Below are 19000 nucleotides of genomic sequence, written 5' to 3'. Positions count from 1 at the left end.
ATTTATCATTTTAATTTTCTTTTAGTCATTTTAAGGAAGAGAAGAGAATCATGATTTACAGTAGTATCAATACTAGGCAGTTTTACTTGGTAGGAGTAGGGGTAGGTAAGTGTCATTATGCGTTAAACTCTTGAATATATCCAAATAAATGTGAAGAGGCTTATATAATATATTTGAAATTTTTTACTTCTCTTTCAGAGATTTATTATTATTTTTTTTATTGAAACCATTGTGAATTACAAGTCCTTTATAGTTGGATTTCAGGCATTCAGTAACAGTGAATTAGGGCTGTGACAGTGGGAAGGTTCTGGTCCCTGCGGAGTTAAGAACTGAGTGCCAAGAGGGTTAGATAGGGGGACATATAGATCAGGGGTTATTCTTACTTATAATATTTCCATTACCCTTCTGCATATTGAAAAATATTGCCCTGTAGATACTACTACATTTTTAGAGACAGTAATTTATTAATATATAGGAGTAGAGAGTATTATTTTACTTGAGATTTACTGGAGGAGAAGAGGGGGTAGACTATGGAATAGATCTGAAACATACATAGCTAAGAGTCTTGGATTTAAACCATTTGTATAATGAAAAGTACACTGAGTCTAATGACACTAGGTTTTCCTAAAATGGATAAATAGATTTCTCACTGCTTTTTTTTTTTTTTTTTCTCAACAAAGGAAACCAGTTTCCTCCAATTGCAGCCCAGGACCTTCCTTTCGTTTTAAAGGCTGGTTACCTTGAAAAACGCAGAAAAGGTAAACTATAGGATTCTGATGAAAAGTAAATGTATATAAATGTTTTAAACTTTGACAAACATGCTTGAACATGTGGAGTGAGCCTTTTCTTTGGGTGCTAGAGGGTATTTAAGACTTTGGAAAAATCCAGATGACATCATCCAAACCACAGAACTAGTTTTTAATACTAAATAAGTTTTAATAATAAAACATTGGTCTGATTTTTCTTTTCAACCTCTATTATTTGTGAAGATTTACTAAATCTCAAACTTGGGGTCTCAAACACGCGGCCCACAGGCCGCAAACGGCCCTCTGTAAACATTTTGTGGCCCTGCCCTAGAGGAATCTTTTTTGTTTTGTTTTGTTTTAGTTGTTTGGGTCACACACCCCAATGTTCAAGGCTTCCTACTGACTTTGCACTCAAGGATCACCCCGACTTTGCCTCCTGTGATCCCCAGGTAAATTGAGTTTGAGACCCCTGATTAGAGACTATGTTCTGCCTCTTATAGTACTGCTAGCCAAAATTGAATAGAATTTCTCCTAGACCCCTGATTAGAGACTATATTCTGCCTCTTATAGTACTGCTAGCCAAAATTGAATAGAATTTCTCCCTATTCTCCCCATCCAGTTGAGCAGCAGATTAGCCTACACTTGATCTCAGGATGGGCTGGGTCTGCTGTGGTTCAGACTGAGCCCAGCATACTGTCTACTACTTTCTATTATTCAGTGTTCCTCTCCCGTGGTATGGTAATTGGGAGGTGACTATATGGTCTTGTTCTTTCTGTACCAATATCTAATGGCAATGAAATGGAGGAGATGTAATGGATATAGGAAATGATTAATAGAAACTGTATTACCATTACCATTCTGCTTATCTTGGAGTTTTATTCTTGGAGTCTTTTATATTTTATTTATTTCTCTCTCTCTCTCTCAGCTGAATTTTAAAGTTGTTAGAGATCATAGATACAATCTTAGTCAAATCTCCCCCTCAGTTTTTATAACTGAGACACACACAAATCAGTTACCTCAGTGCAATGCAGGGTGTCAAGGGTCCTTTGGATTGCCCCTGTCAGAGAAGTTGATTAGCTCATGCTTGCAGGTGACCCATAAATGTATCAGCTGCCCCCATCTGTGGTTCACATGGTTTTTTGTTTGTTTGTTTGTTTGTTTTTATGGGCCACATCCGGTGACACTCAGGTGTTATTCCTGGCCATACGCTCAGAAATCGCTCCTGGTTTGGGAGACCATGTGGGGATGCCAGGGATCGAGCCACAGTCCGTCCTAGGCTAGCACACGCAAGGCAGATACCTTACTGCTTTACGCCACCGCTCTGGTCCCTAGCTTTGTATTTTGTTTTATTTTGATTTGGTATCATTTTTTTTTAAAAATAATCACTTTGGAAAAGAAAATATAAGTTAGTCATAGAATTTTAGAGCTAAGAGGAATCCTAAAAGTAACTTGAATAAGCCTTACCTTTTAAAATAAGAAAGTAACCTTACAATGATATATGTATCTTATCTAAATTATTTTTTTCCTCTAGATCACAGCTTTCTGGGATTTGAATGGCAGAAACGGTGGTGTGCACTCAGTAAAACCGTATTCTATTATTATGGGAGTGATAAAGGTAATGTTGGTGTTCAAATACAGCAGTTTCTATTGCATGAGAATCTCGGGCTGGCTGCTTTCTCCTTACTTTTGGTACAGAGTAAACTGAAGACTGGTAGAGAACTAATAAAAATGGTAATAATTACAGTCTAAGGCTAATGTAAAATAATGTTTCATTCTATGATATGGGTTCTGAGTTCCAGAATGCCCCTTATTTATATCTTACCTATTTAGGAAAGAGAATAAAATAGCTGTCATCTGTGTGACCTTCCACTTTAGGAAATATTTATTATCCAACTGCGGTTATAGAATTTCTGGGAAGGTTTATATCATTAGGCTTGTGAAAATTATTAATGTGTTGCAAATCAGCCCCTGAAGAGGTGACTGATGGAGGGATGGAGGATGAGGTCTTTCCCCTCCAGCTCGGAGCATGCATCTGCCACCCCGTCCAGCCAATGGTCTGAGGTGAAACGGCAGGTTAACAGCTCGCAGACAGTCAGGCTTGTGGAAATATTAGCTTTATTCGGTGGACAAGACTGAAGTACAAAGCCTCAGCATCAGTTCCAGCTAAAAGCCCCTCGTCTTTCACAAACCCTGTTTTTATCCCCCAGAATCAGGTACCATCTAGTGGTGGGATCAGATACCACCCAATGGTGGAAGCAGAATCAGGTACCACCCTAGGGTGGGGGCAGAATGCCAGGTCACACCCTAGGGTAGGGCACAATCACCGATCAGGGTAGCGTCAGTAACATAATAATCCCATAAAATATTTACATACACATTAATGGATGGGAAAATTTTAATGTTTTGAAAGACAAATTTACATACAATTAAAAGTCTACAAGACCTTTCTTGACTTTTTTTAAATGATTTTAATTAACAACACCAAAATGGAACATAGAGGTAACTATTTTCAGACCTTCGCTACCTAAGTATTTTAGTTACATGAACTCATATAGCTCACTATAACTTACTACCTCTGTGAGGTAGGTAATGTTATTGGCCCCATTTATTTTAGTGTTCAGAAAATTGAGGACAAAGAAGTTAAATAGCTTTTTCAAAGTTAGAACATGGAGATCTTGAATTTGAACCAGGGCAGTATGGTTTGAGCCTGTGCCCTTACAGAATATAGTAGCTATTGTTACTATATTAATTTTGAAATAATACAATATATTTTATATTATTTGATAATATTCATATTTCATATAATATAAATCTATTATTTCAACAAATAGAGCCACAAAATACTGAAATTGAAAGTATATTAGCCTCTTTTTACTTTCTTCTCTAAAAACCTGATTGGAAGTTAACTATTGTAAATTTAGCAAATGTTATATAGGATTCCTATTTTCAGAAAGGATACTTGAAGGAGAAATAAGACAGAGTAGACAGTATCTCAGACTTTAAATAAACAAATAAGATTATATATTTTAGATATATTTGAAATATTGTGCATAATACCAGGCATTCTTACCTTTTACCTATTGAGTTAACAAATCAGAAATTAATTCAGCAGCTAGTTTGGTTCTGTGAACTATAAATAACTAATTTTTCCTTCAGCTAATGGTAAGTAAGAAAGTTTTTGGCCACACCTTGCAGTATTCAGGGTTTATTCCAGGCTCTGTATTCAGGAATCACTGCTGGCAGGTCTTTGGGCACCATATGGGGTTCCAGGGATTGAATCCAGGCTAGCCATCTGCAAGACAACTGTCTAACCCAATGTACTACTGCACTGACCCTTGATTTACAATTTTGGGTTAGTTTGCTAATGATTATCATAGGTTGAAAACATGTTGTTATTATAGAGATATATTGTATGAGTTTGCATTTCCTAAATACCTTATTTTTATTAATATTTTACTAACTAAAAGAAATAGATTTTATAAGATCAGGGGAGAAGATTCCCCCCATTTTATTGAGATACCATAATTTACAATACTGTTATTGATAATTTCACATATAGATTGCTCTAACATCACAGACATCACTAGAGTGCCTGCATCCCTCCCCTAAGGTCCCCTGCTCTCCTTTCATCTAATACCCCTTCCATCCTACCAACACTGCCCCCTGACAACTCAGTTTTTGTAATCTCTGTTCTGGGTGGCCTAGTTCTGTTGCCTTTAGCCATTTGTTGCTCTCTTACAATATAGTTTTATATCCCAAACATAAGAGAGATCATTCTGTATCCGATTCTCCCCTTCTGACTCACTTCAAAATATGTTGGAAAAAACAGGCAGAAATCTCCAGAAAATGGACCTTGGAGAATGATTTTTTTAAATCCTTGCAACTTTGGGGCTGGAGAGATAGCATGGAGGTAAGACGTTTGCCTTTCATGCAGAAGGACCTGGTTCAAATCCCGGCATCCCATATGGTCCCCTGTGCCTGCCAGGGGCGATTTCTGAGCAGAGAGCCAGGAGAAACCCCTGAGCACTGCCAGGTGTGACCCAAAAACAAAAAAAAAATTTTTTTAAATCCTTGCAACTTTGGTTCACTTAGGATTTTCATTTTTAAACAAAGAAACAATGAATACTCTGGTCTCTTCCACTCCTGGCTTTCCAACTCTTAGGCCAGCTATAAGCAAAACTTTTCCTCTAAATATGGAGTGCTTTTATTTTTTTTCAAATATCAGTATTCTATAAATAAGTTCTAGTTAACTTTTAGTATTAGTTAAATTTCTATTTCTTTCCTGGATGAAATTTTGTGACAATACAATTTTTTTAAATTGTATTTCAACTACTTTGTGTCCTATTCAGCCTCTTCTATTACCTAGAATTGCTAGGTAATACAGCTATTACTTCTTAAAAATTACTGTTCTGGTATTTCTTTCCACTGAATATTAGAGATTGGCTTTATATTTCCTTCAGTTGTTCCCTGTCTACTGGCTACTCAGTACCTCCTTTACTCCATTGAGACATCAAATAGGTTGTTCTTTGATAGCTTTAAAGAACAGCTTCAAATTTCCAGCTTCATTTGGAAATTTTGGCTTGTTCTACTTTTAGGAACTGTTGGGGTGGGTTGGGAGAATATATCTTTAACCTTTTTACATGGCTTGTTTGACATGATCTAAAATTCTCTCTTCGTATCTGTGCAACAAAATATAAGTGCCATGTAAAATGTGTATAGATTAGATGGTTGATTTGTATTGCTTTGTTTACTTTCACCTAAACTTTAGAAAGGTCAATTTAGATATATGAGAACTATAATATTTCAACTAAGTAGGATTTAGATAAATGAAGGAGTTGATACCACTTACTAGGTTAAACTGTACTTTGTTACTGTTTGACATGTACATAGTTCACATTTTCTACCTTATTGTGTGTGCCAAAAAACATATTGACCCATCACAATAATAATGGCTTAAAAAGAGTAGTTCTGGTCTCTAGAGTAAATAATGCACTTACTTTTGTACCCATAAATATTGTCTGCATTTATTATTCATGGCCATTTGGAGCCCTTAAGTAATAAATAAATATATAGAGTCCATATTTTATCACTTTATGAAATCATATCCATCCTTTCATCTCTTTCCACTTCCTTTGGTAGTCATGAATCTCATTCATCAAACATCATAGGTCCTCGATGCTTAGACTGAGATTACGATAGTCATTCATACATTTACTCATTTATTCATTTTTAAATTTGATAAATATTTATTGGATGCTTACTGGATTAGACACTGGGGATCTGAAGAGTACCGTGCCTTGAGAGTCACTCAGTGTTTGAAAGGAAGGGAGAAAGTCAAAGATTCTTACTGGGGCTGGGCAGGTAAACCGCTAATTTCAGTACAATGCAGTAGGTGATCTAAATCAAATATCTTGGACTCACAAAGGAGAATGGTTAGGAAAGTTTGGGAAGACTTCCTAGTCTTCTCTATTTGGCCTTAAAAAATGAATTCAGGTTTAAAGGCAAAGAAAGGTAAAATGGGCTTTCCTATATCGATTAGCAGAGTTTTGGACTTACAAAGGAATGTCTTGGACAAAATCAAAGTTGGAATTAAGACAGTGTCAAGGGAAAATTATTTAAAAGGACAGTGAAGTAATGTAAACAAGAGAGGTTATAACAGAGCTGCTAGGGGTGAGCTAGGATTTTATAGAGACAGTGCTAGCTCTCTAAAGCCCTGTTCTTTCCCCATTTTGTTTATCAGCCCCTTTCCCCCAATAGGCTTGATAGTAGGCCCTTTTAGAAAACAATTTCAAACTTACATGTTTTGCCTTTATTTTTATTTTTTTCTGTTTAGCCATGTGTGATCTTGAATCAGCATATGAACCTCATGTCTTCATGCTTCTGAGGAGTGCTAGGGGCACCTTAATATCTTTTTTTGTTCCACTTAAAAAACCCCACCCCCACTTAAGAATATGCCAGTGCCATCCAGCATTTAACTAGTACAAACAGCTTTGGTCCTATCAAATATCAAGTCCTTTTGAATGTATATCAAAAAATTACATTGAGCTATGGAGATAGCTCTTGTAGCCTAGCATGAGCAAAGCCCTCAGTTTGATCCCTAGTAGCACAGGCCCCTTGGTAGTACTTAATATGAACAAAAAAATTTTAATAGAAAATTTATTGTGTGGTTGTGTATCTTTTCCATATATAATTAAATTAAATAAAACTTGATTTTAATGCTTTCAGGTTGGCTGGGAAATATTTTTAAAAATAAATTAATTTTTTTAAATTAAGAAAATGGGGGGCTTGAGTGATAGCACAGCAGTAGGGCATTTGCCTTGCACACTGCTGACTCAGGACTAACCCGGGTTCCATTCTTAGCATCCCATATGGTTCTCAAGCCTGCTGGGAGTGATTCTGAGTGCAGAGGCAGGTGTAAACCCTGAAGGTCATCAAGTGTGGCCCCCCCCAAAACAAACAAATAAAATGTAAAACATTTAAAAAGTTTTAAAAAGTAAACTTTTTTTTTACTGAAATTTACCTCTTAGCTTTTTTTTTAATTTTCCCCTTTACTAAATATGTGTAAAGATATTTCAAATATCTGTATAAAATTGTAAATTGTGGGGCCGGAGAGATAGCACAGCGGGGTTTGCCTTGCAAGCAGCCAATCCAGGACCTAAGGTGGTTGGTTCGAATCCCAGCATCCCATATAGTACCCCGTGCCTGCCAGGAGTGATTTCTGAGCAGATAGCCAGGAGTAACCCCTGAGTACCGCCAGGTGTGGCCCAAAAACCAAAAAAAAAAAAAAAAACCAAAAAAATTTGTAAATTGTGTTTTGATGTTGAAGTAACTTCATGTACTCTTCTTTCAGTATTTTATTATGTACCTTTAGAGTGGTAGAATGTTTGTATATTTGCAATCTTATTGTTTCTTTTGATAATACTTAGTAACAACCATATAAGTTTACCCTTTTCTGATTTATGAGAAGCAAACTCCTGGTTTAAGCCATTGACTTTTTATGGATACAATATGAATGTATAAAATGCATAAATGAACTCTTGTTTTGGTTGTTTTGGGGTTTTTTTGGTTGTTTTTTTTTGGGGGGGTCACACCCAGTAGTGCTCAGGGGTTACTAATCCTGGCAGGCTCGGGGGACCATATGATGGGCTGGGATTCGAATCACCATCCTGCATGCAAAGCAAGCTCCCTATCTCCATGAACTCTTGATATTTTAAAATTTTACATTATAATTTTGTATCTGATATATAAATAAGGAAATATTTTATTTTATAATAAATTCATTAGAATCAAATATTCAGGGGCTGGTGAGGTGGCGCTAGATGTAAGATGTCTCTGCTTTGCAAACGCTAGCTAAGGAAGGACCGCGGTTCAATCCCCCGGCAACCCATATGGTCCCCCCAAGCCAGGGGCAATTTCTGAGCACTTAGCCAGGAGTAACCCCTGAGCATCAAACGGGTGTGGCCCAAAAAACAAAACAAAAAAAAAGAATCATATATTCAAAGATTATTCATTCGACTTTATCAGAAATTTTTGCAATGTTGATTTTGCAAATATTGATTTTGAAAAATATTTTATTCAAAATACCTTTAAAATATATCACAATAAATGATAACTATTTTCTGTTTTTTAGTCAATAGACCTTGTAATAGGGGAATTTAAAATGTCTTTGATATTTAGTAGGCTTGCACTGAAATTCAGAAATATTGGATACAAAGTAAGCCCAATAAAGGACCTAGTTAGTATGAGTCATTTTGGTTTGTATAAAGTGGGCTACAGTTTATTTTAAAATACACTTATACATCTTCATATAAATCAAAGATAAATAGTTCCATCTATTTGGAGATATATTTAAAAACAGCTCTGCTATCTCTGACTAATCTCTCTGTTCAGATATTGCTGTATCTGTGTATATAGACATAGAAATAAGCAATATCATTCCAATGCCAACAGATATTATTTGAACATTAGTGGTTGATTTTTTCTTTTCTATATGGAAGATCACACTCAACCATATGTGAGGCATGCATTATACCATCTAGCCCTGTGTATTATTATTATCAAAGCCCAGGGGTCTAATACATTTGCTATGAGAAGTGGGCAGCAGACGATAAAACAATGTGATCTGATGGAGTGGGCTCACTAGTGCGGTGGGTGGGTGAAGGCCTGGTAATCTGGGAATGGGTGGGTGGGTTGTTAAAAGCTCTAGTCAGGAGCTTGGCCTTTTCTGTCTAAAGGATAGTTACAGCTTCAAGCACTGAAGGTGAGATGATGACATGATAAACTCTAATTGGATGTTGTCAGCTGTCAGGAGAAAGTGAGAGTGGAGAGCAGATTTGTGAGAGTGGCTGACAGTCTGAGAAGTAAAAGCAAAGTTTATTCCCCCTACCTCCATTCCCCCTGTGTTGCATGAAAGAGTGGGAAGTTGCTTCCATGTTTTTATTTCTAGATTATATGAGCAGGAGCAGCCTTGTTTCTCCTCAAATGGGAGGCTCTAAAAGAATAGTTTAATGGGGAAATCAGATATTCTCTATATAATGTTTGTTGGAACACAAACTATATATTCTAATTATCTTATAGACCATATAATCAATAAATACTATCCAGATTTCAGTGTAGAGGAAAACAGTAGGGATAGTCATTAAATAATTTATTTAAAAATTAAATTAAATAATTAAATATTTTTAAAAAGTAGAAAGTAAAATGTTAAATTCCTATTGTACAAAATGCATGTAATTTATTTCTTTTTCATCTGTTAGTATGTCAGTAGTCCCTGTTTTTTAAAACCGTTAACCATGTAAGTATATATAAAATTTTTCTTGAATTTTATGCTTGTAGTATACTTTTAAATGAAAAACAAAACAGGTTTGGAAAGACCTAAAATTTTCTGCCACAGTACCATCTGAGTCAGACTTAATTCTTACCTAAGTAGTTCCCTTTGGATTCATAAATATTGCTGGTGTTTATTATTCAGGGCTATCTGAGGCCCTTAAGTAACATAGAGGCGTATGGTATTTTCCCTTAAAATAATTTGATATTTCTGGGGCCGGGCGGTGGCGCTCGAGGTAAGGTGCCTGCCTTACCTGCGCTAGCCTAGGAGACGGACCGCGGTTCGATCCCCCGGCGTCCCATATGGTCCCCCAAGCCAGGAGCGACTTCTGAGTGCATAGCCAGGAGTAACCCCTGAGCATCACCGGGTGTGGCCCAAAAACCAAAAAAAAAAATAATTTGATATTTCTGCACAATATAACTCAGAAGTGCCAGGTGCATATTTCAAATGACTGAATTAGCATTGGCATCTCTGTTAACAGTGTAAACAAGAGAGGAATGTTCATATAACTGAGGTTTTAGAAGTGACTGAAGATTTATTAGTAAATAGTATATTTTTCTTTTTTAAATAATGAGCTTAGGGGAAATAAGATGGATTGTTTATTGAGATGGAAAGATCTCATATTTATGTAGAAATAAGAAGCAGATAATTATCTTTTTGTTTGCTAGCCATTTGCACCAATTTAACATTTTTAGTATGAACAACAGAAACCACCTTTGTTGAACAACTTGGAAAAAGAAATTAGGAAATTTGGTGCTTCTCAACAGAACTAATGGGAAAGCTAAATAACCATGCCGGGAGAGCTGACATAGATTGACAAGCCAGATAGAGCATCTAACTTCAGCCTGGTCCTTGTCCTCATGGGACCTACCTGACTACATCCCCAGCACCCCACCCAGTTCCCAGCCCACCCTACACTTGAATCCAGAATTCACAATTGATTCTTCATTAGTTCAGATTTAAGTTGCAGTTGGATGCATTTCATTTTTTTTGTTTGTTTTTGTTTGTTTTGTTTTGTTTTTTGGGCCATGCTGTCTGCTCCTAGCTGTCTGCTCAGAAATAGCTGGCGATGCTCCTAGCTGGCGATGCTCCTAGCTGTCTGCTCAGAAATAGCTCCTGGCAGGCACGGGGGACCATATGGGACACCGGAATTCGAACCAACCACCTTTGGTTCTGGATTGGCTGCTTGCAAGGCAAATGCCGCTGTGCTATCTCTCGGGCCCTGGATGCATTTCTTGGCTGATCTGGAACAAAAAGAATCTTCATTTCTCCAGGTCCCATAGTGGAAGGCTAACTATGTTCTCATCACCACCAACAATTTTCAGAAGACAAATAGGAAAAAATAGGTGTGGATGCTGGAAAAACTTAAATGACAAATGCTCAAAACTTTCAAGTATGGGAAAGGATTTGGAATTACTTACTTGCTACATTTAAAATGCTAAGAGATTGTTTTTTTAGCCATATTTCCCAAGAATAAAAAATTCAGCACATTTGCAAGAAAAACAGAAAGAATAATTGGATTTCAGTAGGTGGCAGTGGGATGGAAGGGCCAGAGCAATGGTGCAGCGGTAAGGCATTTCCTTGTACGTGTCTGACCTAGGACAGACCACGGTTCGATCCCCCCTGCACCCCCCCCCCCCAGTCTCATATGGTCCCCCAAGCCAAGAGTGATTTCTGTGCACATAGCCAGGAGTAAACCTTGAGCGTCACCGGGTGTGACCCCCCCAAAAAAAGGAATGGAAGGGTGGCTAATGAAGTAATGAAAAATAATCAAGAATGATATTTAGTTTTCTGGCTTGGGAAGTTTGAAAAGATAGGGGTACCATTTATTCAGGTAGGAAATGCAGGAAAGATCACACTTGTTGGGGGAGTGAGGAATAAGATGGTCTCCATTTAGGGCAAGTTATATTCTATGTTTCTATAGGACATTTAAGGGATGACAAATTTTTAGTCAGTAGATGGAGATTTGGAAATATAATTCTGCACTAAAGAACGTTTCTGGAGAAAATTGAATTAGAAATAGAGATTGTGGGGCTGGAGAGATAGCGTGGAGTTAAGGCGTTTGACTTTCATGCAGAAGGTCATCGGTTTGAATCCCAGTATCCCATATGGTCCCCTGAGCCTTCTAGGAGTGATTTCTGAGCATAGAGACAGGAGTAACCCCTGAGCGTGGCCAGGTGTGACCCAAAAACCAAAAAAAAAAAAAAAAAAAAAAAAGAAAAAAAAAGAAAAATAAAAGAAAAAAAGAAAAAGAAAAGAAAGAAATAGAGATTGTGCATTACAAGCATATTATTGAAATTTAATTGCTAGAATTGAGTAAGATTGGCAAAAATTGTCAAGCAAGATTGGGATTTAGACCATAATTCAGCAGGGCTGTTTAAGAACTAGTCCAAGGTTGCCCATAAAGCCAGCTGAGAAAGTTTGACTCAAGTTTTTAGCATAAAGACAAGATAATTTTTCTATCTTTTCTGCCATGACTTCATAAATTATATGTTCTAGACTAGTGTTTTCACCCTAATATTAATGTGTTTCAAAACTACCTACTTGCTAAGAAAGTTAACTTTTCTGGGCCCATCTCTATAGAGATTTCTATGCAACTAGTATAGGGTGTATTCAAGAAGATACTAGTATAGTAATAACTGAAATGTATTTGAGAAGCACATTTTTAAGAGTCATTGTGGAACAGGTGAAAATATGAGACTTCGGAATCAGATTTATGTTTGTAACCACTAGCTTTTACACTTACTGGTTGTGTGAGCAGGAGAAATTTTTAAAGTAGTATTAGAAATAAATATCTTTCTCTCTGAATTATTACAAAGTATATGTAGGTTATGCCCTGTTAAATTACTGGCATAGAAAATGAGTTCAGTAAATGCAATTTGTCTGTTAGCATTTAAAACCCAGAGATAGTATGATGGGTAGGGTGCTTGCCTTGAGTGCAGCCAACCTAGATTCAAATCTCAATTTACCTTTCCTGAGCATAGAGCTGGGAGTAAGCCTTAAGCACAGCTAGATGTGACTCCCTAAATCCAAAACAAAACAAAACAAAAATCTCAAAAATAGCTATAAGCATAAAATCCAGTGGATAAATAAAAAGGAGTTACCATTAACTTCATGAATTTTGTTTTATTGAGAAAGCCAAGCTAACTGCTTTTACCTTGAATTAGAACCTAAATTTGGATTGTGTAAAATTAAGTTACTGATTTAATAGACTTCTTTTTAATCTAGTTTCTTCTTGCAGCCTTTAGTTCTGTAAATATTAAATTTGAACAGCTTGATTTGGCAAGGTTAAAATGTGATTGAGAGAAATTTAATAGAAATACAGATATACATCAAAAATCCTGAAGGCAAAGAAAACTTAGTCAAATTAATACACTACATCATTATGAAGTTATTAAATTATGTTTAAATGAGAAGTTGTAGAAGTACATATTTGAGACATATTTTTATTATAATAATACTTTAAAAGTTTGCCAATTTATGGAATAACATCTATTTCAGAAGTTTAGCTAGATAAATATTTTACTAGTTATTTACAAGTTTGGGTAAATGAATTTTTTAGCCTTCCTTTTTCTTTTTTTCCTTTCTTTTTTATTTATTTTTTCATTTTTATTAATTTTTTATTTTTAATTATGAGAACAAAGATGCAAGGAAAGAGGACAAGGTAAAGTTACAGTGGAAGGACAATCACCCATAAACAGAATCCTCAGTATTCCCATTGCTGATATCTTAACTTTGAACTTTCAGCCAAAGAACATTAAGAAAAATAAAACAGAACCCATGTACAATTATTTTGTCCCTCAAGTCCCCAGATTGTAATACATAACATTTCTTAGCATCATACAAAGCAATCTAAAGCCATAAAACTTATGTAACTCCTTAAACATTGAAGGCAAAGTACTTTTTTATATTTTCATGCACATGCATATTAGTTTGAGTTAACCTCAAAAGTTTAAGTGGGGGGGCCGGGCGGTGGCGCTAAAGGTAAGGTGCCTGCCTTGCCAGCGCTAGCCTTGGATGGACCGCAGTTCGATTCCCCGGTGTCCCATATGGTCCCCCAAGCCAGGAGCAACTTCTGAGCACATAGCCAGGAGTAACCCCTGAGCGTTACCGGGTGTGGCCCAAAAACCAAAAAAAAAAAAAAAAAAAAAGTTTAAGTGGGTTGTTTTTCTTAAGGATTAGAGTCAAAGGAGCACAGTAAAAACGGTGTTAGAGTGGCAATTATTGTTTGCATAGGCCCACCAAAATATGAGGGACATGGAAAGGAAAAACCTTGTCCTAAATATAAGGAGACCCTACCCCTGAAGTTTCCTGGCATAAGACCAATTCTAGGCTCCAGGCAAACTAGTTTGTCCAATCCAAGTCATTGTCTGTAGTGCCAACACACTTTTATTTTTCACACAGTCTCTGTTGTTGGTATCATGTTTTTGTATTAAAGATCCTGGAATCCGCATATCCTACATTGCAGTCAGGATGGTGCACAACATCCTCTCGTTTCACCTCACAATTAAAAGGCAATGCAGAGAACCCTGTCCTGTAAGCAGGTCGTTGTTGTCAAGTCTTCTTAGTGTTAAGGGAAGTCTCTTTTGAGCAGGTCAATGTCAGAGCAGTGGTAGGGTCTTCCCTGGTAGAGGATTGCTTCCAGGTGTTGTTATAAAAAACCTTGGATGTTTCGTAGATAGCTTCCCTGGTTCAGGGGTGAATGGAGGATGCCCATTCTTCTGAGGCCTGTGCCAGGTCATTATATCAATTTTCAGGGTGTAAGGTCCCATTGCACTACAAGATTTGTGTGTTCCAATCTCTATAAGATAAGAACTTATTTGTATGTATAGTATTTTCCCATTTTAATGTGCCTGTGCAAACAAGGAACAATGCCACGTGGCGTTATCAGTGTATATGGGGGCCATAAGAACAAGTCCAACAATCCCCATGACATGGTTCAATCATAAGCATTAAACTGAGGGACTCTTCCACCAAAATTCCTTATTAAACAGCTCACAAAGAGAAGACAAGATAAAAAGTGGGTAGAATCTTCACGGTAAAAGAATATTTAGAAAGAGTTATAGCTGTTAAAGAAAATACACATAAAATATTCAAAAGCCATATGTGTCCATTTTCTGTCTTTTGAAATAGTTGGGGGTTGTTAAATCCAATGCATGATTTTGGTCTGTGATTAGAACTGTGTAGTACTAAAGTTAAAAAGGGTAAATGTGGGGTACTGATGGTTGGGGGTGAGAGAGTTAAGGAGTAATAATGAGCTTTGTAGGGGTGTGCGAAAGAGCAGAATCTGTTGGGGCAGGAGGTCAGTCTTGGTGCCTAACAAATTAAAGAACTGAGGGTAAAGAGGGTTAATTAAGGAGAAGATAACGAATCTGGATTAGGAGATGAGGAAGTAGAAGGGGCTCTGGTGTGGGGGAGGTGAAATATATCAGAGGGGCTATATAAATTGTATAGCTGAAATGTTTATGGATTAGGCTTGGCAGTCAGAGAGGACCACTGTATAGGAAGTCATGTCTACATATACACTGATTTTAGAGACCTATTTGAATATTATCCTTCAAATCTAGGGAATTCCATTTTTTCCTAGAAACAGTCAAGAATAAATATTTTAGGGTGTTGTTAAAAAGTATATATGTCGCATGGGCGAATGAATACTAGTAAGAAAAGAACTCCTGAAGGGGTCCAGTATGCATAGGGGAGGAATTTCTCTCCCCACCCTCCCACCAGGGCCCGATTTACCAGGCGTGGCCCTGAAGACCAGTCTGGCATGGGGGGATTTCAGTCCCCTGGATTAAGTGGTCACCCCAGGGGGCCTATGGCTAGCTGTCCTGCCCAGAGCCCCCAACCAGCTGAAGACAAACAGAAGAACTGGCATGTGGAGTCTTCTGGGTGCAGCCCTTGCCTCTGTAGTTTGTGTATGCATAGGGGAGGAATTTCTCTTCCTCACCCTCCCCCCAGGGCCCGATTAAAGGCGTGGCCCTGAAGACCAGTCTGGCGTGGGGGAATCTCAGTCCCCTGGACTATGTGGTCTATGTACAAATATTAAGAGCACAAAGAAATCTGGGCTAACAAAAACCATTTAGCTTTGTCTAAATTAGCATTTCCAAATTTACTTGGTCATAGAAACCTATTACTATTTTAAAACCGCACTTTGGGAAATACTTCTCTAATTATCATTATCACCATTCTTTTTTTTTTAAATATCTATTTAAACACCTTGATTACAAATATGATTGTAGTTGGGTTTCAGTCATGTAAAGAGCATCCCCCTTCACCAGTGCAACATTCCCATCACCAATGTCCCAAATCTCCCTCCTCTCCACCCTACCCCCACCTGTGCTCTAGACAGAATTTCTACTTGCCTCATTCATTCACATTGTTATGATAGTTCTCAATGTAGTTATTTCACTAACTGCACTCACCACTCTTTGTGGTGAGCTTCATGTCTTGAGCTGGACCTTCCAGCCCTCCTCTCTTTTGTCTCTGAGAATTACTGCAAAAATGTCCTTTATATTTTCTTAAAACCCATAGATGAGGCTGTCCTCTTTACCACTCCTATTCAACATAGTACTAGAAGTACTTGCTATAGTGATTAGGCAAGAAAAAGATATCAAGGGCATTCAGATAGGAAAGGAAGAAGTTAAGCTCTCACTGTTTGCAGATGACATGAAACTTTACTTAGAAAACCCTTGGAGCTGGTGAGGTGGCGCTAGAGGTAAGGTGTCTCCCTTGCAAGCGCTAGCCAAGGAAGGACCGCGTTTTGATTCCCCAGCATCCCATATGGTCCCCCTAAGCCAGGGGCAGTTTCTGAGCACTTAGCCAGGAGTAACCCCTGAGTATCAAACGGTGTGGCCAAAAAAAAAAAAAAAAAAAAGAAAACCCTAAAGACTTTACGAAAAAGCTTCTAGAAACAATAGATTCATATAGTAATGTGGCAGGCTACAAAAATAACACACAAAAATCAATGGCCTTTTTATACACCAATAATGATAGGGAAGAAATGGACATTAAGAAAACAACCCCATTCACATTAGTGTCACACAAACTCAAATATAGTGGAGTCAACTTGACTAAAGATGTTAAGGACCTATACAAAGAAAACTATAAAACCCTGCTCCAAGAAATAAGAGAGGACATGCAGAAATGGAAACACATACTCTGCTCATGGATTGGCAGGATTAACATCATTAAAATGGCAATAGTCCCCAAAGCATTGTACAAATTTAATGCAATCCCTCTAATGATACCCATGACATTCTTCAAAAAAGTGTATCAAACACTTCTGAAATTCATTTGGAACAATAAACACCCTCAAATAGCTAAAGCACTCCTTGGGTAAAGGAATATGGGAGGCATTGTTTTTCCCAACTTTAAACAGTACTACAAAGCAATAGTTATCAAAACAGCATGGTATTGAAATAAAGACAGACCCTCAGATCAGTGGAATAGACTTGAGTACTCAGAGAATGTTCCCCAGACATACAATCACCTAATTTTTGATAAAGGAGCAAGAAATACTAAATGGAGCCAGGAAAGCCTCTTCAACAAGTGGTGTTGGTACAACTGGTTAGCCACTTGCAAAAAAGCGAACTCAGACCCCCAGCTAACACCATGTACAAAGGTAAAATCCAAATGGATTAAAGACCTTGCTATCAGACCTGAAACCATAAGATATATAGAACAACACATAGGTAAAACAGTCTATGACATTGAGACTAAAAGTATCTTTAAGGAGGAAACAGCACACTCCAAACAAGTGGAAGTAGAGATAAACTAATGGAAATATATTAAGCTGAGAAGCCTGTGCACCTCAAAGGAAATACTGTCCAGGATACAAGAGTCACCCATTGAGTGGAGAAACTATTCACCCAATACCCATCAGATTAGGGGTATATCCAAAATATACAAGGCACTGATGGAACTTTACAAGAAAAAAAAATCTAACCCCATCAAAAAATGGGGAGAAGAAATGAACAGACACTTTGTCAAAAAAGAAATACAAATGGCCAAAAGACACATGAAAAAATGCTCTGCATCACTAATCATCAGGAAGATGTAAATCAAAACAACTATGAGGTACCATCTCACGCCACAGAGATTTGCACACATCACATAGAATGAGAACAAGCAGTGCTGGTGGGGATGTGGAGAGAAAGGAACTGTCATTCACTTGTAGGAATGCTATCTAGTCCAACCTTTATGGAAAGCAATATGGAGATTCCTTCAAAAACTGGAAATTGAGCTCCCATATGATCCAGCTATACCACTCCTAGGGATATACCCTAGGAACACAAAAATTCAATACAAAAATCGCTTCCTCACTATTGCAGCACTATTCATATTAGCCCACTGATCCCTGTCTGCAGAGCCAGGAGTAAACCTTGAGCACAGCAGATGTGACTCCCAAACAAAACCAAACAAACAAGAAAACCCAATCCTCCCAAATACCTGGATATTATAAAAGTAATATTAGAAAATGTTACTTAAATAAATGAATATGACCAATAAATAAGAATTTGCAAAGAAAGTCTAAATAAAAAATGACCAACTGGGTTTGTAGTCACTCTAGTAAATGAACTGCTAACTTTCATTTTATCTTTAACAGACAAACAGCAGAAAGGTGAATTTGCAATAGATGGCTACGGCGTCAGAATGAATAACACTCTTCGGAAGGATGCAAAGAAAGATTGCTGTTTTGAAATCTCAGCTCCAGATAAACGTGTCTATCAGGTTGGAGTTTTTATGTAGCCTTGAAATTAAATTGATAAGATGCCGTGTTTTTATTTATAAAGGCATTAACATTTTGCTAAAACAACTTTCCATGACAGGGTAATAATACTAAAAATATTAGTTTTTATACATTGCTGATTTATATAAAAGGAAGCATATTTCAAAAAAAGTTCAGATAAAGTTCAAGATATTTCTTAAGAAAAGAATATGTGGATGTATAATCTATATATTTTGTATGTATATCTGTAGCTTTATATGCTACATTTTGTATCTACTTTAATATAAGTGTGGTTTTCTAAAAGAATTATATAGCAGGAGAGCAAAATTATCAAGAGAAAAATATCAGAATGTTAATGCATATTGTATGTCTTAGAGTTGTGAGAGAAAATTAAGGGAAAGGCTTGTATCAGCTCTGTGATTCAAGAGCTATTAGCTAGTATCAATATGGAATGTATGTTTAATAAGTTTTAAATATCTGAGATTGCAGTTGAAAGCCAGTTAATTAAGTTGTCAGGTAGTGTGTTGGAATCTGACAAGAACATTTTTAAGAAAACTGTATCCAGCAGTCTAAAGAAATTCATGGGTGTCTTCTAATTGTCAAGGGCAAATTTTGTTCATCAGTTCTGTCTTTGACATTGATGAAGAGAAGCAGCTTTTTTTTTCCTGCACAGCTGCCAGCTGCTGATCAGAGTTTCAA

General features: G+C 37.0%; 1 protein-coding gene across 1 annotated transcript in view; it reads left to right on the top strand.

Moving 5' to 3' along the window:
• SKAP2 (src kinase associated phosphoprotein 2) overlaps window positions 1-19000 on the top strand; it is a 193115-nt gene that overhangs the window by 111305 nt on the left and 62810 nt on the right. The window contains exons 5-7 of the mRNA XM_049782000.1: window positions 681-758; window positions 2278-2361; window positions 18179-18303. Of these exons, the coding sequence (XP_049637957.1) occupies window positions 681-758; window positions 2278-2361; window positions 18179-18303 (287 nt within the window). The remainder of the gene's footprint in view (window positions 1-680; window positions 759-2277; window positions 2362-18178; window positions 18304-19000) is intronic.

The sequence above is a fragment of the Suncus etruscus genome, chromosome 10 (assembly GCF_024139225.1).
Source record: "Suncus etruscus isolate mSunEtr1 chromosome 10, mSunEtr1.pri.cur, whole genome shotgun sequence".
Taxonomy (NCBI): domain Eukaryota; kingdom Metazoa; phylum Chordata; class Mammalia; order Eulipotyphla; family Soricidae; genus Suncus; species Suncus etruscus.
The sequence above is the reverse complement of the archived record's forward strand: the minus strand, read 5'-3'. Positions and strand labels throughout refer to the sequence as shown.